The sequence below is a fragment of the Trachurus japonicus genome, chromosome 19 (genome assembly GCF_045865225.1).
Source record: "Trachurus japonicus isolate A0001 chromosome 19, Traja_1.0".
Classification (NCBI taxonomy): Eukaryota; Metazoa; Chordata; class Actinopteri; order Carangiformes; family Carangidae; genus Trachurus; species Trachurus japonicus.
In genome coordinates this window covers 25391047-25413442 of record NC_140925.1, presented here as the reverse complement: position 1 = coordinate 25413442, position 22396 = coordinate 25391047, and the positions used below count along the sequence as shown (strand labels likewise).

General features: G+C 40.3%; 1 protein-coding gene across 1 annotated transcript; it reads left to right on the top strand.

Moving 5' to 3' along the window:
- The first annotated feature begins 129 nt into the window (after positions 1–129).
- nhlrc2 (NHL repeat containing 2) lies at positions 130–22079 on the top strand. The gene is made up of 12 exons (XM_085762344.1): positions 130–308; positions 2259–2411; positions 6613–6662; positions 8841–9246; positions 10310–10431; positions 10528–10657; positions 13596–13689; positions 14002–14233; positions 16376–16498; positions 16725–16934; positions 17113–17326; positions 19652–22079. Exons 1-12 carry the CDS (start codon positions 146–148, stop codon positions 19912–19914), a joined length of 2160 nt encoding a protein of 719 aa, XP_085618470.1. The 5' UTR covers positions 130–145; the 3' UTR covers positions 19915–22079.
- The last annotated feature ends 317 nt before the right edge of the window (positions 22080–22396 follow it).

Here is a 22396-nt window from a genome sequence, read left to right as displayed (position 1 = left end):
GTATACAATAATGTATCCATAATTTCCTTCATGAATATGTTTTAAGTTAAAGTAAATAATTCGTGTTAAATTATATTAAGGATTATTTTTAGACGCATGAATCTACGACGTGGATTTACTTAACGGGCTGGTTGTTGATAGAAACATGGCGTCCCGGTGCAGCCTCTCTACTTTATTTCCTATCCAAAGCCAGCTGGATATCGCCCTAGATGAAGCTACGACGACCCAGGAGAAGGAAAATCTGGTGCTCCAGTATTTGAAAAAACTAGACGAGAAAGAAGACCTGAAGATACCGGATTTCCAGACGGGTTAGTCCATGTTTAGCCCTCTTCCTGTACACCAGCTGATCCAGCAGAGTTTGCTGTCATGGCATGTCATTACACGCCTCAGTGTAACGTTAGGTTTTCTGGTGTGCTGATGGGGGAAAACGTGTCTTTTGTCATTTTTATACTTAAAAACACGTTGTTTTTTTTCTTACTCCACTACATTTCATATGGGAATATTGTGCAGTTTACCCCTCCATAGTTATCTCAAATTTTACATTAAAAACTCAAGATAAGCTAAAACAAAACAAAACAAAAAACAAGACAATACTCATCTCACACGGTTTCATTTCAGTAACAATTGTAATATTTAAAACAATGGACAGAAATGTCTTCTTTCCTCTCCCATTTTCACATACGATCCCTCAGACTTATGTGTGGACTCTAGCCTACTAGGAGGGGTCAGATCCCTGATTAGGAAGGGTTGAACCAGTTAAAACTAGCCTGATCTCACCCAGCAACAACTGTACAGCACTGGTTTGTCAATAATAGCAATCTTTAAAATAGCAGATCAGTGTACTTTACATTTTTACTTTAAGAGAAGTGACTTTACTTGTAATAGTAGCCTAACCGTTGTTGGAGTGGGTGTTGCAACACAAATCATCAATCAGTTATAATCATTCATATACCAATCTAAATAATCTATCTAAATAGCCTACTGCAAGATGACACAAAATAATATGCTGTTTTCTTCATCTATGTGTGTTTTCTATTCATTTATCATTATAAGATATCAGACTTCATCAAAACTACTTAGTATTTTTCCCATTTTTAAAACAATAGCATCAACAACATACTTATGACAGTTATATTATAGCTGCTATATCTATCTATGATTGGCAAAATAGAGAATGATATAAAGTTATAGATTATGAATGTGAGGATACTGGCAGGCTGAATCCTCTTTTTGGGAATGACACATGTTGGAAGTATCCCATAGCACCAGTAGATGGTGATCTACAGTTGTACGTCAAACAGCCTGTTAAACAGGGCTTTATGGGACAATAACTGGGTCCTCAACCTTTCAGGTGAAGATATCAAAAATGTATAACGAACGCTGATCTAAAATGTTGAATTTTGTAGTGTTACGGTTTTCCTTGACTCAAACTGAGGATACCCAACAGACAACAGGTCTGAATACACAATGTGTTGAATTTGTTTTTAAATTTCAAGAGCTGCGAAACAGTCAAAAGGTAATCATTGCTATTCATACAGTTTGATACCTTAAGATATAGTGTACAATATATGAGTTTTCCTCCATGCCATAATCTCTTCTTCACATAGCCCAGTTTAAGTAGAATAAGAAAGGGATTGTGTGTAAAGCAAAGCACACAGTACATGCCCCATTTTGTGCACCATGTGCAAACACTCTCTTTAACAGATAACATCTTCAGACTTTGAAATCAGTGGAGCTATTTCTTCTTTCTCCTGCTTTTCTCCTGCTGTGCATACATCATTCTTGAAGAAGGAAAAAAAAAGGGACAACGCTGTAACTTTAACCTTGGGTTAACCAGGTCAAGTGCTGCTGAGATTAAGGATCATTTTTTCAAAGTGGACATTTCAAAGCTAAGCAGCTGCACAAGTACCGCAAACAGGCAGTATAATATTCAAAGTGCATGTGAGGTAAGAGTGAAAAAACTTCATCAGACATGAGCTTTAATTTATTTCTGGTATTTGATAACTTCATAAGGCTTCTAAAGCTCTGAGTATTTTCAAGTGAATGCTTTGATCCATCACGTTGTCCAACTTTTTTCCCCCATGTGACATGATTGCTGTGTGAGGCTTGAGACAGATTTAACCCTTAGGTATATTGTGATGACTACCATTACCCTCCGAGGACTGTGATGGGCACCGTAAAGCGCTTGCCTACACTGTGACTAAACATAATTAATAAGATGACAGCGTCATTTATTTCCACTCTGTGATTCGCTCCAGGCTTGGAATGGCTGAACACGGAGGGGCCTCTGTCTCTGAACAAGGGGCTGGCTGGCAAAGTGGTGCTGCTGGACTTCTTCACTTACTGCTGCATCAACTGCATGCACATCCTGCCTGACCTGCACCAGCTGGAGAAGAAGCACTCTGTTAAAGGTACGGATCCCATCCCCGGGGGTTATGGTGTAAGGCAGCAGGTTTCAGGATCATGGGGGAGACTCCCTGGCTCTATATAGCTGGGTTAAAGGGATAGTTCAACACTTTGGCAAATTGGCCCATTGCCATAATCTCTATAGTCATACAGTAGGTTTGTTACCTTTAATTGTCGGTGCATAATTTCTTGGTTGGTTTCCCTGGTCAAACTCATCAAATACACAATCCAACACCTCCAAAATGCTCTGATGGACAAGTTGTGACCTGCACATTCACCACGCTATGAGATAATAACAGAACGTTACCAGACTGAGTTGTTTTAGAGGTAAATTCATGCTAAACCGCTGATGCGCATTGCTGTCGGGCGCAGTTTTTCGGCAAGCAGTCTCTGCATTTGCCTCGAAAATAACTCTGTCTGGTAACGTTCCGTTATTATCTCATAGTGTGGTGATTGTGCAGGTCACAACTTTTCCACCAGAGCGTTGTGGAGTTGTTGGATTGTGTATTTGATACACATTGATTTGAGTTTGATGAGGGAAACCAAGAAATCCCATGAGCCTCCGTAGCGTAGCTCTGAGCAGCTCACGGCTCTGCTCCGCTTGCACCGACAAATAAAGGTAACAAACCTACTGCTATGACTATAGGGATTATGGCAATGGGCCAATTTGCCAAAATGTTGAACTATCCCTTTAAGCTCAGGAAGAAATAGATCTGTATGATTTAGAGAAATAGACCAATCCTAACTGTCCTTCACAAATGGATTACACATCACCAAACAGTCAAAATTATGAGAAGCAACTCTCATCACGAATCATGAATGAATTATCACATGAAATGATCTGACATGCTGTTACCAGTTGGAAAGCACGACTGGTCAGGTTGGTCTACTCTAAGTCATTTGGCTGAAGAAAACTGTGGTACCTCATGTTATTGTAATTTCACCAAACTGGGTAAAATTAAATTGTCGTGTGTGAATGTTAAGCCTGCCCATTGTGAATTTCAATCACACACCCTCATGTCAGTGGATAGGCTTTGATCTCTGAAAGACTGCAGCAGATTGTAATGAAGTTACAACACAATCTGCGTCTCGTAGTGGAGCTTGCAGGCTTTGCTTAATTAGGAGAAACTGTTCCCAGTGTCTGCAAACAAAGAAATGACTGGTTGCTGTCCAGAGCTTGTTAACCATAGCTGTGGTTAAATGTGAGCTAATTAAGAAATGGTCTTCCTCCGGTGAGTTACCACTTCATTTCCCATCTTATTAAATGCATGGCTTATTTTTTTAGTCGGTAAAACTAAATAATGACTTGTATAAGTTTTGAATAAAGTGTTATTCCTGTACTGCAGAATTATTAAAGGGATAGTTCACCCAAAATTCAAATTTCACTCATTATTTACTCACCCTCATGTTGTCTAAGAGCTGTGAGAATTTTCAGAGTCCTCCGTGCCTTCTCTGAGTTACGGGGGGTCCGTGCAGCAGTATTTGTCCATATAATGGTTGTCAATGGATACCAACTTTCTTCGTCCAAAAAGACACACCAAAAAACATCCAAATACCTCCATAGTGCTCGTCTGTAATGTCCCTCTTGTATTGAAGCCCCGACATGAGAAATTGTTCAGAAAATTTTTTTATTTTATTTTAAGCTTGTTTGTAGCGGAAGCTCCAAGGGTCTCGGTTCACTGCTCTTCCTGTGTCAGTGCAAATCTTGCGTGATTTGCACTGACCGGCGGAACAATTTCTCATGTCGGGGCTTCAATGCAAGAGGGACATTACAGACGAGCAGCATGGAGGTATTTGGATGTTTTTTGGTGTGTCTTTTTGGGCGAAGAAAGTTGGTATCCATTGACAGCCATTATATGGACAAATACTGCTGCACGGACCCCCCCGTAACTCAGAGAAGGCACAGAGGACTTTTGGGTGAACTATCCCTTTAAATGTGCTGATGCATCTGCCAGACAGCATTTTTAAGATGTAGCCTAGTCATTAAGGCAGACTACAGGTAGAGTGGGCCCTGCAGGAGGGAGCAGCCTGGCAGGCCTTACTGAGGGAATACAGTCAGTACCTTATTATGTGTGGTGCTGTGTCATGGGGACGTGTAGGTTCACCGGGGCAGGAAAAAGTGTAGTACATCAACTTGTCCTCCTCTGTTCTGTGAGTATGAAGGCTCTTATCTCAGCTGTGAAGAGACAGTGACTAAAAATATTTCCGAGCTGCAGTGTCAGTGAGGACGTTGGCCCATAACTGTACCCTGCTGCAGCTCACTGTACGCTCCATGTAAAGCAGAGTCACACACGGCTCCCTCCCAGGATCATCTGAGGAAGCTGTGTCGCTTGTAATACAGTCGTGAGCGATGCAGGACCCAGAACACACACACACACACATACACTGTAGTGCCACTGCACATTATCATACTTGCCTTATCTTTGGCACGGCTATGGGTACATTCTGTTTGCTGCTCTGGTCAGTGAGGTGTGGGAGCCACCCTGTCCAGTCACTCCCACAGTCCACCCCGCCACCCACCCATCGTCACTCCAATCTGTCCCAGTACTATAGCGCTTGGCAGAGGCCAGGGATGACGACATGCACTGCAGGCCGCGCTGCCGGGTTTGAAGGTTTGGAGTTGTGTGCTTTTACTTCTGTTGAGGAAGTGTCCTGTGGGGTCCATTTATGGAGGACTGAGGGCTTTTGTTTGCTCTCCAAAATAGCATGCAATGTCATGAGCCAAAAATTATAAATTATAAATTAAGATATAAGCTTTTTCACCATATTCTGCAACAAAATCACCACCAAACTAAATTAGAGTTAATACGTATGCATTTTCTTGATGATAAAAAGAAACAGATTTTAAATTGTTTTTCTAAATTATGCATTTTGTTTTCTGAGTTTATCTCATTTGAAGGCCTCAGTAAATGGGAAACCAATTTTAGTCACTATTTTTAATGACTGCGCTCAATATACTAAATTCTGTCTGTTCCTTAATTCCTTAGATTTGCATATTATTCTCTTTTTTTGAAGCTTTTATCACCTATTGTTCTGCCTGCCTGATGCTACCTTTATTTAGAGCTTGCCAAACTGCTCACAATATGAAAAGCTGAAAATGGATATGAATATGAGAAATCACACACACATGAGTCTGGTATTTTCTGCCTTTGTGGTCATTTTCAAAAACATCATAATGAATAAGTAAGGAGTTTCTTTACACTCAAAGCTGTTGTATTGAATGTCAATGTGTATTGTCAGGGACTACCAATAGAAAAGTAGAGTATTTGTTTTATTTAGGCAGGTGTGTAATTCTTTAAATTCTTTAATTTTGTGTGTATGTGTATATATTACATAATCTATATTTTCCAGAAATCTCTTCATCAGCCGTCAAGCTCGGTTCAATGTGAATAAAGCACTGTGTGGATTGCGAGGTAGTTTTGACATTTCTGTCATTCCAGTCCTACTTTTTTTGTAAACAGTATTGTCAGGTTTTGAAAACGTTTCACAACAGAGCCTCAGCCTTGTACTGATAGGGCAACAGGAAGGAAACGTATTGAGACCGTGTGAGGCCACTTGTGTTAGCACCACAAATCGTGGGTTCAAAGAGGGGCATCAGAAACATGTATTTTCCACAGTTTTAGCCCATTCAGTTGCATAACACCGGTAAACTAGACAGTTTATAGTGTTAGTTGACTTTGAGGACTACTGAGAAATCACTAAGAAACTCATAAAAAGCTTTGAGGCAGTAAAAAAAATTCCAGGAACCTCACTGAGAGCTCAGTGATATGATTTTATATAATATTATATCTGAGAGAGATTTGTCTAAGATATTCAGCGGTTTTCAGTAGCGAATCACATGTTACCTCACTTCACACAAGCAGCTGCTGCATCCATGTGTACGTGTGTGTGGTGCTTGTGTCTTGTGTTAACTTGTTATTGATCAGCCTTATGCAACTGGTTGACAACGTGATTTAGAGGGAAGATTTTACTGAGATATTTGTTATGTTCGGTTAATAGATGAACAGTTTCTTTGTGTTTCATTGCTGCCATTGGACTGTGGATGTTTTATATGAAGAAACAAAGCTGAAAAAGCTAAATCACGTGTTGGAAATCAAAAAATAATAATAATGTCAGGATTCACTCTGATAATTGTCTTAGTCAAATCACTTACTGTTTTGTTATGTTTGTTTTTTTAATTCTCTCTATGTCTCCTCTCTCTCTCAGATGGGCTGGTTGTGATTGGTGTGCACTCTGCCAAATTCCCCAATGAAAAGGTAAGTGGTTTTAATTGCACAGAATTATTTTGCCTTTGAGGAGGATTTATTTTCTTTATGCATTTTCATAACAACAAACTTCCAGTAAATGTGCCATTTTGGCAAAGCTGTTAAATTTGGATATGATGCAAGACAATCTTTAGTCAACATGAAGCAGTTTTTCTTCAAGCAAAATCCCTAAAGAGGGAAAGTATTAATCTGTGATGTTACAACAGTGTACGAGCATAATCATCAGAATTATCATAGCAGTATTTTTCAATTTTCACTAAGACCAGCAAATATGTTTAGAAAATCTCCTGACCCTGACAGCCTGACCTTTCATATGCCTCAGCACCGCTGACGTCCAGAGCCGGAGGCAAATTGTTTACAGATTGTCTATACATCCCTTTGTCGTGGACACAATATCTCACTAACTGCCTTGACTTGACTTTTTCATTTAGCAACATTCACTTGGACCCAGAGGTGAATGGATTAATCTTGGGTGGTCAAAGATCACTTCTTTTGGCCTTGTGAACGTAATACCTCACAAAGTCCTCAGGGAAATCCCTTCAAGTTTTGCACAAATATCTGTTTGGACTTGAGCCCGTGAAGTCATGAAAAACATGCCTGACGCACATACTGCTTTTCATGCTTGTTTGTGAGAGAAGTGGAAGAAGATGGATAAAGATATTGGGGAGTGGGGGGCGGGTATTAGAGGGGATGTGGGAACATTTCCATTCTACACATTTAAAATAAAGATTTGCATATTTGGTTTTTTTTGTTTGTTTTTTTGCTGCAAAATAACAAGAAGTTTCAGTGTTGTTATGAAACAGCAGATTATTATCTTGGTTCTCAGTTTGAGTAACAGTTTTCATTACTATAAATGAACTTAGTAGACAGAAGAACATGAATTCCTTAATTTAATGAAGAGATTTCGACATTCTCACAGAGAATAGGAATTTGTTAATTGGCTTCATTTTGAGGCTGAGGCGTCCAATGAAAATATGAGGATGTAGTCATTGAAAAGATTTGTTTAATATTTCATAATTAGAAAGAAAATCAATATCCCGCTAACATCTTTATCCATTTATTACATTAAATAAACAAACTCTCACATTTCTGGGATAGAATATTCGGGAACTCTTATTAATGTATTAATTGATTCATTAGTTATAAAAACATTTAATTGATGAGTAATCCATAGCTCCTCTGTGTTATTCTGTTTCATATTTTTTATTAATGCGTATACAACAAGAATAACAAAGGCACTTACATGGTACATTGGTGTCAGCATTAAACATGTTTGTATACACCCTTGGATTTAGAATTGTGTTTTTAAGAACAAACAACAGTTACAGAAATCAAAACCAAATAAACTATACAATGTTTAGATACTTAGATATAATCTATAAAATGATTAAACTGACATGACAGATGAAATACATGAATAATAATAAAAAAGAGAGGGGAAGAGAGGAAAAAAAGAAAGGGAAAAGAAAAGAAAGAGGGAGTGTGTGTGTGTGTGTGTGTGGTAAACGGTTGCCATTTGTTGTAGAATTTGCTCAAGTTCCCCCTTCTTGAATATCTAATTTTCTTGATTTTCAAAAAGTACATAACCTCTTTAATCCATTGTGTACTGGAGGGAGCAGTTGTGGATTTCCAATTCAGAAGGAGGTGGCGTTTAGCAATTAGTGAGGTAAAAGCTATTACTTCCAATTCTTATGTAGAATATAGGGTATAGTCATCCGGAAGACCAATGTGTGGTGAAATGTGAATAGTTCTTGAAAATACCTTAGACATGGTGTTGAAGTAAATTTGCCAGAAGTTCGACAGAGTTGGGCAAGAGAAAAACATATGCCTAAGATTGCAGGATGTGCCTCCACATCTGTCACAGACATGTACCATATCTGGGAAAATCTGTGCCAACTTAGTCTTCGAATAATGGCATCTAAATACAACTTTAAACTGTATGAGGGTCAGGCGGGCACAAATAGAGGTTTTGTGAATGACCTTCAGTGCAGATTCCCACCAGTCTTCATCAAAGACCAACCACAACTCACACTCCCAAGTCTCCCTTGTTTTGATGGGTAAATGATCATCATATGATTGGATAGAACTGTAAACCTTTGAGATTAAAGACATTTGTAAGGGATTAAATTCTAAGAGTTCCCTCTGTGTTTTTATACCAACCCTTCAAAGGTCCTGGCCAACGTCCGTAGCGCTGTCCTCCGCTATGACATCAGCCACCCCGTGGTAAACGACGGCGAGGCGCGGCTCTGGCAGGACCTGGAGGTGTCCTGCTGGCCCACGCTGGTGCTGCTGGGGCCACGAGGCAACCTGCTCTTCTCCCTCGTGGGCGAAGGCCACCGTGACAGGATGATGCTTTTTACTGACGGCGCCCTGCACCACTACGGGCAGCAGGGCCTGCTGCAGCCTCACACAGTGGGCATCAAGCTGTACAGAGACTCCCTGCCTCCCACCATTCTGTCTTTTCCTGGGAAGGTGGCCATGGACGACAGCAAGAAGAGACTGGCCATAGCAGACACCGGGCATCACCGGGTTCTGGTGGTGTCCTCTACCGGTCAGCTGTTACATGTCATAGGAGGTAAGAAGCAGGATCCAGGACAGAGACACACACAGATCCTCACACCTCCAGTCTGTGCTATTTTCAAATAAGGACATAAATCTTTGTTAAAATGTGCTCATTTAAAATTGAGATATTGTTTTAATATTGTTATTTGCTGAGAGTAAGCTTGTGCACAAATTAAAACAACAAAAATCTAAGCAATATTAATATTTTTAGATAACTCGCATGTCTCAACAACCCTCAGAGGAGCCACATGGCTGTGCTGTCCCCAGACCAGCAGAGAGGTTGGCAGCAGCAGGGACAAGTGCACTCTGGGAACTTGGCACTGACCTGAGTGTGGACAAAATGAGGGGAAAAAAACCAAACACGAGATTTGTTTTTATTTTTGTGGGTTGACCTCATCGTTATGCATAAAGAATATTTATATGGGCATAAAGATGAATTTCAAAGCAGGCGGAAGATTAAAAGTTTATTATGTCACTGGTTGTTTTGTCTACATGAGCTGACTCTGAGCTTTGGTTCAGAGGGTCGTGTCTTTATTTACAGGGTGAGCACTTTAGATCAAATAAACCAGTTATGAAGTAAATAATTGATCCACTTATGGAAATTAAAGACAACTGCTGCTCCAGTTGTAAATGCGCAAATATGTCAGTAAATATACTGTGAATGAGTAAAAACCCATTTATCAAATCTGTTTCTTTTCTCTACTAATCATCTAAGCAGTGAAAACAAACTTCAGCTCTCAAGTACGCTACATGAGGGCATGATTAAAATTGCTCAGTTAATTTGGTGGGTACCAGCCACAAAATAAATGTTAAATATCTGAACATGTAGAGTCTGGAGATGCAGAAATTTCCTCAGAGGACTCTCAGCAGAGAGGATGACAGAGAGGATCTATATGAAACATTAAAACTGTCAGTTTGTTGTCAGAGATGCAGAGGATGCACAGTGCATTACAGTATGTTCAGAATGAGCTCTGAGCCACTGTTTTAGTACTGGAAAAGTGGAGATTCTGTTAGGACGGAGGTGTAATCCACATGACGTCTTCATAATGTTCATGGTATCATCACTTCTCTTTCAGGGCCTGACAGCGGGAGGCATGATGGCGACTTGTCTGAAGCTTCTTTCAACTCCCCTCAGGGTGTGGCCTTTAAAAGAGACACAGTGTACGTGGCCGACACAGAAAACCACCTGATCCGGAAGGTAGCGCCCGCTATTGTCTCTTTAAAAACCTGTGTTTATTCCTCAGTGACTCGGTCTCTTCACATTCATGGCTGTCTGTTTGTGTCCGTGTATCAGATCGACCTGTTAGAGGGAAGAGTCAGCACTCTCGCTGGTGTGGGCGTTCAAGGCACAGACAAAGAGGGCGGGGCCATGGGACCTCAGCAGCCAATCAGCTCCCCTTGGGATGTGACGCTCGGCACTGCAGGTGAGTTTCGTGGTGCAGAGCAGAACACAAGGGGCGACATTTCCGACTATTATCATCTTTCCTCACTTTCAACTTCACCTGCTTCCTGAGGCGGACGTTGGACCCTCCCCTCAGATGGCTCGGCGGTGATGGGTCATTCTGAGTTCAGGCAGATGGAGGTGACAGGGAAGTAAACAGGAAGTGATTGCATCTCGCCCCCTTTGAAGAGATGTGGTTGATCACACCTTCAGAGACACTGTTTCCACTTTGTACATTCAGTTAGTTATCAAGTTGTGCGGCTTCAAAGCCTGACATGATTCACCTTCCAAATGCTTCCTCTTCTTGAAGTGTCTATCCTGAGCTGCAAAAGAAAACAGTTAGTTTGTTTTTTAAAGCAGCCCTTCATAAGCGATTTACTGGACAAATAGTCATTAACATCCAAGTCCTTGGTTTTTCAGACAGTGTTCCTGAAGCTGATTGAATAGAAAAGACATCAGGGCACAAGGGATCCACAGAGATAGATGTTCAAAGAACTGAAAGGGCTGATTATGTTATTGGAAGATACTTTTTTAATTTATCTAAGTCATGGGGGGATAATCAATAAGCCTCTTTTACAAATTCCTCTTCTACCTCTACTTTCTGATAAGGTTGTCCATATTCTCACAAAGTAATCTAAGGCCGCTGCTTCAGAATCAATCATCAGTCCCTCTTTATACCATGCTTTTATTATTTAGCCTTGGGCAGTTCTTTTATTATTGATCTTTTTTGAATATTTGCCAGACTTTTTTTTTCATCTTAAGTGGAAAGCTTTTTTTCAAACTGTTACTTTTGTATCTTTTAGACCTTTTATCTCTGAATGTTACGTGTATATCTTGTGTTTCCATCAAGCCTTCTTATCCGAAAAAGTTCAGACTACAGATTTAAAATCAGTCGGCACAAGATGGTTTTCATACACAGCAGATCCTTCACAGAGTTTGTACAGTATGTGCACCCCTTCACTCAGGACTGTATTGTGTTCCTTTGTTTTGACAATAGTGCAAACAACTTCAGTTAAAAGGGGAAATTTTCCTCGCTTTCCGCCACTTGCAAATTTCCATATGTTTTCAAGCTTGCAAATCCCCACAGAAATCAGTTTTCCAGCAGAATATTCAATCAATCAATCAATCAATTTATTATTTAAAGTGCAAAATCACCATGGTACATGGTCTCGATACACTTTCCAATGAAAACAAGTACAGTAATAACAACAAATAATAAAAAAAACATTAGAAAAAACACCAGAGGAAAAGGATAAAACAGTTAAAAGTTTGTTTACAATAGTAAAACACCAGAGGAAAATGCTAAAATTAGTTAGTTTAATCAAAGTATCGGGTAAAAAGGTAAGTTTTAAGACAGGATTTAAAAATTGCGGTGGATGTAGCGTCTCTGATATCTTGTGGGAGGCCATTCCATAAAAAAGGAGCGCGGTAAGAGAAGGCCCTGCCACCAGCTGACTTTTTATTGATAGATGGAATGACCAGGAGGTTTGAACCAAGAGAAAAAAGAGGACGTGACGGAGATAGATACAGAGGTGCAAGTACGTTCAAAGCTTTATAGGTTAAAAGAAGAACTTTAGAATCCGCTTGAGCCTGATAATGATCTTTCCAAAAACAATAGGCTCCTTGCACCCATTGGCCCTCGTGTTGAATACATGATTGTTGTTGTACTTAAACTGCCTTATATATGTTTCAAGTTGATAATTATCCTAAAATTTGTGTTAATTTATTAGCACCTTTAATATAAGCCATTGTAAGTGAGTTAATTGTAGTGTTAATTGCCACAGAGTAGCTTCTTAGTTTCCATTTCAGAGCTATAGTATGTCACTTTACAGTTTGGTGCTTACAGTGGTGAAGGATTTCAGAAGACATTTATTTTAGATTATTGTCTGTTTGTCTTACAGCTTCTTGCGTCAGGTGCCAGTGTTTACTTTCAGTCGCCTCTTCAAGCCTCAGATGTTGTGAAAAGCTTTGGCTGTATTTGAAGTAAACTTGGAGCATGTGTTGTACCGTCCTTGTGACACTGTGTACGAACTGATAGCAAACACCAGCTGAAGGTCAGAGGGGGTTGTTTTTTTTGCCTGTACTCATCAACAGGTTGTGTTTACATTTTAGAGGTAGGCTAATTAAATGATTGATAAGTCATATAGTCATTTGTTTTTGCCATTAGCACCAATATGTAGTGTAACAGTTGCAGCAGGTCTGGGAGCAGGAGGTAATCCGTCTTAGTCACATTTCCTGCACAGGCTGATGGATGACACAACCTGCTGCCGTGGAACGTGGCCACATGGTCCGAGGATGTGGCATCAGACCTTTAACTCTGCTAACATGCTCCACATCCAAACACTCGTTGCATATTCATGATTTATTCACCGCGAGCATGAATAATTAAACTGACCGAACCAGGAGGACGCTACACCTTTTGAACTATACAGTGATAGAATGTGATGGAGGCTGTCGTTGAGTCAGATGTCCAATGTTCCTGACAGTCCAGCAGATGTGATGGAGAACGGCTGAGCTCTGAGCTCTGCGCTGCATTAAAAATCCAACTGAGAAGCTGCATGCCTGTAAGGGTTGTGTAACCATTATCATGGCAGTGTTGTCTCTGCTGAGTACGTCTGAGGTGGCAAATGGGTGTTGACAGACAGTGTGCTGTCATTTAAACCTGTATCGCTGCATCTCTGAATTATGAATGAATTTATCTTTCAGTCACGTGAATTTTTTTTTTTTTTTTTTTTTTACAAAAAGCTGAAAGAGTTTTTCATGTGTTAAGCGAATAAAAGTAACGTGTAGATTTTTCCTAATTAGGCAGGTAGACTACCAGAAGCTGTGACACAGGCTTCCTGATTCTAGTCTCTCTCTCTAATCAGTCTTAATCAGTGTTTTTGTGTGTTCACATATGTGTGTTTCATTTGCATGTGTAGGCGGTGTTGAAGATAACGTGCTGTGGATAGCCATGGCAGGGACCCACCAGATCTGGGCTTTGTTCCTAGAAGATGGGACTCTGCCCAAAGGAAGGTGAGAGACTGGTACAAGACCACCATGTCCACCTGGCAAGAAGAACGGTCAAAAGCCAAGGATTCAAAGAATTACGAGCAGATAAAGACATAGTATACCTGCCCCTGTGCATAAACTTGTTTTATCTATGTGTGGCTAGTCAATGAAATGATGTTATAATATAGCCACATAAAAATGTCCAGTGGAGCGGATGTCCACTTTGAGAAAAAAAAAAGTGTAGCATCATTAAAGAAGCCATGTCTATGTCTAGAACTAATTTAGCACTAATCTGGGCTCATTTGGTCTTTATCTTCTACTCTGCAACATAAACAGTGAGTTGAAGGCGGGGACGTGCGTGCGATGGGCAGGCAGCGGCAACGAGGAGAACCGAAACAACTCCTACCCCCACAAGGCCAGCTTCGCCCAGCCCTCAGGCCTAGCTCTGGCCCCAGAGGAGCCCTGGAGATGCCTGTTTGTGGCCGACAGTGAAAGCAGCACCGTCCGCACGCTAGCACTCAAGGACGGAGGCGTCAAGCTGCTGGTGGGCGGAGAGAGAGATCCAATGGTGAGTGCACAGCAGCTGATGGACAGATGTCTAGATGATGCCTCATTTTGTTCTTCAAAGGGTGGATTTTTTTTATTAGATACCTTCTTAATTTATTTGTTTATAATTGGGATATAATGTGGTTTGTTACTATTATTATTATTATTATTATGAATACTAAAGACAATAACAACAAACAGCATCTTAAACATAATGGCGGAGAAAATGAAAAGTTTATTCCCAGATCAGATTTGAAAAACCTCTCATGCACAGAAAACACTGACACTATTCTGGACTCGTGGACACCACAGGCTTTCAGGGCCGTTTCTCTATAGATAGAAAATATCGATTTTGAAAAAAGCCATAAATAAACACAGTCTTTTTTGTTTGTTGTTGATCCAAAGGCCAAAAAAACAATTTTTGGTCGCACTTTCATGTCCTCACAGCCTCGCTGCTGCGGTTGTTTTATTCCTGTGTTCTTTGGTGTATTTTTGGAAAGTCCCAAGAGCTCTGCAGCTTGTGGTCACCCATGAGGATAGAGAGTAATTAACTGGAGAGTCATATACAGTTTATTCAATATGGCACCGAGCCAGCAAAATCCATTAATACACTGCACGCTCCACTGCCTGTAGACATTTTAGCCATTTAACTGAGACAATGAAACATAAAACCTTAAACAGGATTAAAGCTTTTACAAGTAAATGTACATCTGATGTCTGCACTTTGAACGGCACTACATTTACATCAGCATGCATTGTATCTGTGTCATTACTGGATCATTCCCATTCTCATTAAGTCACAGCCAGCAGTCACTTATCTTAGCAGCAGCCTGCATGTGCCTGACCCCTAACCCTAAAGCTAACCAATTCATACAAAAACAAAACTCCTAATTATAAGAAGTTGAGGTTTCACAGGGGGATGTTGCTGGATTGCTTCTCAGTCGGTTGCGTGACCTTCAGCAGAGCATCTACACATTTTTTGTTTTTACACCTTTACAGGTGGTGGTAGGATGATGTCACCATCAGACAGAGCCAGGCTGGCTGTTTACCCCCTCTTTCCTTTCTTGAATAGTTAACTAGCTGCTGGCTATATGGTCAAATCCATCCAGCAGCCATGAGGGGGATTTTGAACCCTTCATCTAACTTTTGACAAAAATGCAAAAGAGACTAATTCATAATGTGGAGCTATTACTCTAAACCCTTTTTAATCATCTGCTTGTGTTTTTCCAAATGAAAACAACAGTAGACATGTTTATACAGACAGTGCACTGTGTTTCCCAACATCCACCGAATGCATTTCTGCTGTGTCACAGTCAGAAACAGAGGGCACACTCCTGCAGTGAGGGTGAACACCTTGGCCTTGGTGTGTTGGTGCAGAAACTCTTTTCTTTTTTGAAGTTGCCATTGTAGTGAATGCTGCAGCTGTGCAGAGTCAGTGGAGCATAGACAATCATGCAACTTTTATTTATCGATATGATGCAGCATTAAAAGCTATTTATTTTAATTCATCCTTATTTCTCACCAACTAGTTATTGATTCGTGTTGGCCTGAAACAATCTGTTGCGCTAAAACTGTTTTCACTTCATTTTCTTATAATTTTCTGAAAATATCCCACAAATAATCAACTTTAAAAAACAATTTCTTCTACGTAATTAGAAAACGCTTCACTTTGTGATATCTTAATGGCATTTATCATCAATGTTATTGTACATCTCTCTAACTTCTCCAAAATGACTCATCCAACTATTTTTTGCCACAGCAGCCATTGCAATTTAAAGATATTGTTATATTCCTGGTGTTTCATACAAATATGGCCTAATATTTCTTGTCTTACTGTTCCTGTATGAATTATTCAGAAACTCTCAAGATAATGAAGCCAATTTTTCTTTCATGTTTTCATTCCAAGTTATCATCTAATAGAAACTGATCATTTGTAGTCTATAGAAAAGGGTTCAGCTTGTATTTCTCAGATGAAAGTCTTTCTTCACGATGATTATGTTTTAAGTTTGGTTATAGGCGGTTCACAAATTTAGATTGGTTAGACTGTACTCTGACCCGGGCTGAGCTGAAACACAGGGGGTCACAAGTTGCAGTTTGGGCATTTGTACGTGTTTTTATCTTCATTCGATCTCCTCTGAACATTTTTTTATCCTCTCTGAACCAGAACCTCTTTGCTTTCGGGGATTTAGACGGAAAAGGGGTGGACGCCAAGCTGCAGCATCCTCTCGGTGTTGCCTGGGCTCCCAAACAAAGCCTGCTCTATGTGGCCGACTCCTACAACCACAAGGTAACTGTTGCATGTCACAAGGCTTCAGTTCAAAGCTGCATTGTGCTCACATTTGAAGCTTCTGTCGTCATAAGGGCTTTCTTTACGTTGATGAGTGGATGTACAAAGCTGGTATCTCCTTTTGATCTTGCAACATACTGCGAACATACAGGGTTTGGCCTTTTTCCTTTAATTTAATAACCCTGTTATTTTTATTTGATTGTGTCTATTTGCCTGTGTGATTCAGATCAAGGTGGTGGATCCAAAGACAAAGCAGTGTAGCACATTAGCAGGGACAGGGGAAGCTGGAGATACTACAGGCCCCGAGTTGATCAAATCCTGCTTTAACGAACCCGGAGGAATCTGTGTGGGCGACAACGGGAAGCTTCTCTACGTGGCTGATACCAACAACCACCAAATCAAAATGCTGGACCTCGACTCCAAGACTGTCTCACTGGTTAGATATGTGTGTGCGTGTGTGTGTTTGTGTAATTAATATGCCCTGAAACGCTGAAACTCCTCTGGTACTAGAAGAGTTTGGGTAAAAGATTACAAAGAAAGGACAGATTAAGTCTCAACTGCTTTCTCCCTGCTCCTATCTAATCCAAACACCCAAATTTCTCTCCTCTCTCCAGTTTCCTATTTCCATGGACTGCACAGACTCGGTACCCACCAAGCTCTCAGCTCCTGCCAAAGCCCCCACGCTTCCTAAATCAGCTGTCAGGAAAGCGTTGCCACCAGTAGCAGTGTCTGCGGGCCAGACTCTCATCCTGTCACTCACGCTGTCCCTTCCAGAAGGAACCAGACTCACCGCAGAGGCCCCGAGCTCCTGGGCCCTGTCAGCCGACGGTGAGACACAGTTCAATCACAGTGACCAATGTCATGCTCCAAAATGTTTTATTCAGCCTCATCCCAGGAGGTGTATCTGACTTCATGCCTTCAAATGGCATCTTGTTAGGGTTAGCCAAGCCACTGTCATCATTTTCTATTCAGTAATACAGAAGTTAAATTAGTCATTAGTCATTAGTCAATCTTTGCACAGCTCCACTACTTCCTGAACTTAATGCTGCTCCTTTATTTCCTGTCTTAGAGTATTGGACAAATTGATTAATCCAGGTGTGTCTGAGTAGTCACAATGGTCAGACACACCTGGATTAATCAGGTTGTCCAATAATGTAAGACAGGAAATAAAGGAGCAGTATTAAGTTCAGGAAGTAGTGGAGCTGTGCAAAGAGCCCATTCTGGGGACTCCAGCTAGTTTTACTGGCCAAAACCAGTGTCCCAGCGTTTGTATTGTAGCTCGTTAACCTAGCTATCTTAAAATCATTAGCTTATAGTAGGTTTTCCATTCTATGTTTTGGCTACATGTATGACACATCATGCTAAAACACTCCATGTTTGGTTTTTGTGTTTCAAAGCAAAGCTGACCATATGACAACAATTTAGATGCTAGCATGCTAATTTTTCAGCTAACGTTAAAAGCAAACACCAATTTATGACATTTCTTACACTATCAATCTTGTGTTTTTTGTACGGGCTCAGAACTCTTGCTACAGTCCCACGCTGCTTCAACATGTGCATAAACCCAAAGCTAGACAAGGCTGTTGTGCTGCTAGCAGGCTCTGATTGGTCAGTCGCCGTTCAGGAGGAGGGCTTTGTTGATGGTCCATTCTGAAAAGACTCCAGTATTTGACAAAGACCTGACAAATACCTGCTGGAAAAGGTTTATTGGGGGGAAGTGTGGGGATTTAAGTAAGAGGACAGTTGAGGAAGTAACAGACAAATCCCATTTCCACACCTCAGAAATTGGCTGCTCTTTATGCATTGGTGTCCTCAGTTGTCTAAACTCATGTTAACCAAGGCATGTTAAAATCTAAATCATATTGCTGTTGTTTAATTTAGTTTCAATGGCCTGCTTTGTTAAAATGATTTCTAGCTGTGACCTATCTTGTTCTCTACATTTAATAATGACCTCATTCTGATTGAGCCTCTCAACCTCTCCCACTAAGCTTTATTTCAGTGAGTGATCCACGATTCTGTCAAACAAAAAAAATGCAAGTGAATGATGCTTAACCTTCATGTTGTTCTCATTGTACAACAAGTGGCTCCACATTCATCCGGCCCACACATGAGATTTATAGTTTCCAGTTGAGGGATGGAAAAACAGATCAGTCTTTTTAAAGCACCAACAAGCTTATACATTGGTATGGATGATTTAATATATGATATTTACTGCCACAATCTATAGAAAGGCTTCGCCTGGTGCTCTCAGTTTGTAATCAACAGCAGACTGACCCTAGGATCAAGTGTGAAGTGATTAGAGATATCATGTTAGTGATGGTTGATGGTCTGTTCATTAGGTTTGGAACAAAAGTGTTTCCATCATTGTGAGTGATGCAGCATGCAGTCAGAGATATCAGCAGACTATTTTTAGAGCCTTTTGATAAGACGACATGCCTTGGTTCACATAATTAGCTACCAGGCTATGTTACGTGATCCTCTGCTGTCCGATTATACCCGGTCTAGACTTATGCCGATCAGATCACGGCAGAGGCAGGAATTTTAATGGATCAAGTTAGAAGTGCACGCCAGATCTAAATTGTTTTTTAGTGGCTTTTTAGAAATGGCTTCCCTGGGATTTCACGTTAGGCACCAGCTTCATTAATCACCGCTGGCATGGATTTGACGGTCTCCCTGGCATAATAATATTTTCTCACAGTTGAAGCTTGAGCCATTTCTTTTCGACTGCAATTTATCTTTCACTGCTCCCGTCTCATGATGAGTATTTGTTTCTATAAATATCCCCCTTTTTGTTTCAGAAAAATTCACGTCCTCTCCCTCACTTCATCTGATTCAGTGGGGTTATGTGGTTTTGGGGGTAATATATTGGCCTACTCCATTAAGCAGTGCTTTAGTGCAATGCTCAGGCTGGAGACAGTCTAGCAGGCAGAATGCACATTGCTGCGCTCAACAATAAATGTAGATGTCAGGCAGACATTTCCATATAAACTCATCTGCGCTTTTGGAAAATGAGCTGTGTGAATGATCTGGGTCTTGTTTTATGTGAATCACCTCATGAACGTTAGGGTCATTTAGCACAGTTAGGCAGTTGTTTATTTTTCAATTAGCCAGAGTAATTCAGACTATTGATTTTTTCCCCCCTGTTTTTCACAGGTAATGAGTGGCTGTTAGACGGTGAGGTGGTTACTGGCGACATTTTGGATCTGTCGAAGCCCCTCTCCATCTCAACCAAACTTCCAGCTGTTCTAAAGGAAGCGAGCAGCACTCCGAGCCTCACTGTAGGCGTGTGGGTGTACTACTGCATGGAAGCAGGTAACGCCTGTATGATGAAAGCAGCGGCTTTCACTCAGCCTCTTCAAATAAGTCCCAATCAAGGAGAGAAAGAGGTCACCGTGGCAACAACTCATGCCTTTTAAGGCTTCATTTCTCGTCTCCACTTTCTGTGCCGTTGCAGCGCAATTTTGGTTCGGATCTCAGTTTAACTCCATCACATGTTTTGTCCGTTGTTCTGGAAGAGGTAGAAGAAAAAAGTACAGATTGTTTCTGACAGGGTCACTTCTCTTTTGACAAAAATGTATTTCACACAAACCTGATTTTCAGCAGAATTTCATTTCAAACTACTCCCCGAAATATAATGCATCAGTGCTGCAATGTCCTTGACTGTGCTGGACAGTTATTGATAGGAACACAAACGGATGCATTCACATGCATCTTCTAAAAGGCAGTACAGCAAACACAACTGCAGCCTGAAGACCTACTATATAATAATATATGCAGAGGACAGGTTGTCCTGCCGAGTGAAAGAAAACAGTCGCCATTAAAAAAAAAAAGACACTGTCTTTTTCATCAGACTTTAAAATTTTAACACTAAAATGTTGTACATTTCTGTGGATTTAATGAATGACTAAGAAATAATGATGGTGCGGCTGGTGACAAACAGACTTTCTGTCTTTTAAAATTGTGGAGGATTTAAAATTCTCGCAGATATTAAAAATGATGTAAAAGCCAAAACCTCCAATTAGCCTCACGTTTTCTCCTGAACCGGCAGATGGACGTGAATTTCCAAGATGCAAAAAAAAAAGAAATTATCGGAAGCCTTCTGTTTGCATTTGAAACCATTTCTCTTAAGAATTGTTCAAGAACTTTTTCCCAGTCCCTCGAGTAATTGAAGAGAAGGAATAAAAAATGAGACACTTTATTAGAGCTGATTTTGGATTCAGACCCAGAGAAAGATGTTTTATTCTAGCTTTGCTCGGCCAAGCGTTGCTTTTGAATGCTAATGGTGAGTTACGGACAGCTTCTTAAGAATACGATATTGAAATCCCAAGAGGGAAACTTTTCTTTAATCTCAGTCCAGGGAAAAAAGTAGCAAAAGAGTGGAAAAGGACAGAAATGAAACTTTATGATAAATGATCTATGCAGACTCACATTCTTTAGTGTCTGTAATATATTTAAGATGTCCAGCAGTAGAGTATTAATTCACATCTTTGCATTATGCTTAAAAAAAAATATATATCTCCATGTATATACATATGTGTGTGGTTAGTCAAGTTTACAGCCGGTCTGACGGTGCCTTCAGGCGCTTCGATTAAGCTTTCATAAATATTGGTCTACATGTGACTGAGCATGAGTAGTGGTAGTTGTTTACAGAGTCATAAAGTTTGCAGCCATAGCTTAAAGCTTTCCTCAGTCTATGGACTGAATACACTTTACAATATGTTTATTTATGACACAAGGAGCTCTTTTCATTCAGATGGTTAAGTGTGGCTGTTGTTTAAGTCATGAATAAAGTGCCTGTTACTGATAAGGAGAAGTGACCTCTCTAACTGATAACGGCAAATGACCATTGTTTGGCTCTGTGCACTATGGGATGTTGTACTAAGAAAACAAAGTCTTACTAAACCCAGGCATTTATATTTATATACATCATTATTCCCCCACAAAGGGAACATAATATGAAAGAGATGATTTAACGATTTGATGAGACACTGTAAGAGGTGGGGGTTTTGTTGTGTAATGTTATATTATAATGTGGAAGTTGTTATTGTCAGTTTCCCTTATTGGTTTTCAAAGTTATGAGCTGTTGTCAGAAATGAGCCGTAGAGTGTTTTGATTGTCATCGCTGTCATCATGCCTTATAACGTAATTGTGTTTGTCGGACTGTTTTTTTATTTGGTTTGGATCGCTCGGCCCAAGTGCCTTGGAAAAGCGGCGTTACTGAATGAATGGTGGACCGATGACACTTTGACTGTATCAGAAGCAATAACAACATATTTGTTCCCAGATTTTTTTTTTCTTCAAATGAACTGCAAATGTTTTGCCAGTGTGTTTTCTCTGCTCTGTGCTCCCTCTGGCATTTTTTTAATGAACAGTGATGACCTTGAGTGGCTACTGGTGGACATTAAGTCCCGATTGTGTTTTCTAGATCTCACTTGTGTTTCCTCTTTGTACTGTACTTTCAGGCACATCTTGGCATGCTGCTTTTGTCTTCAAGGGTTCCTTATTAATACATATACTTGTATTCTGCACTTTAAGATGCAGCACAGCAATAAGAAAAAACCTAATAAATCATTTTTAATATTCTGGTTTGTGTGTGTGCTTTGATAAGAAGGTGAGGTCTCATATGAAAAAGACATTCTTTAGTTTTATTCTCATATTCATCTTTGCATATTTCCTGCCTTTGTGATTCAGGTCACTCTGCAGAACCACAATTAATGCATTAATAAAGTGAAAGGCTGCAGCTCTGCTATGTGAGATATTATCAGAAGCTTCGCTAATGAGCTTGTTCGCTCATAAATCTGTCACAGAGCCAGGTTACATGTGAGCTGACCTCAGATGACAGACTCCCTGTTGACAACATGCAGTAAAAGCCTCTCATTAGTCTCACTCTGAGCCTAC

What these genes read in the sequence shown, in the direction of transcription:
- nhlrc2 (XM_085762344.1), top strand. Translation starts at nt 146, where the DNA reads ATGGCGTCCCGGTGCAGCCTCTCTACTTTATTTCCTATCCAAAGCCAG. An exon ending in GATACCGGATTTCCAGACGG is followed by an intron (nt 309 to 2,258) that starts GTTAGTCCATGT and finishes GATTCGCTCCAG; the next exon opens with GCTTGGAATGGCTGAACACG. An exon ending in TGTGACGCTCGGCACTGCAG is followed by an intron (nt 10,658 to 13,595) that starts GTGAGTTTCGTG and finishes TTGCATGTGTAG; the next exon opens with GCGGTGTTGAAGATAACGTG.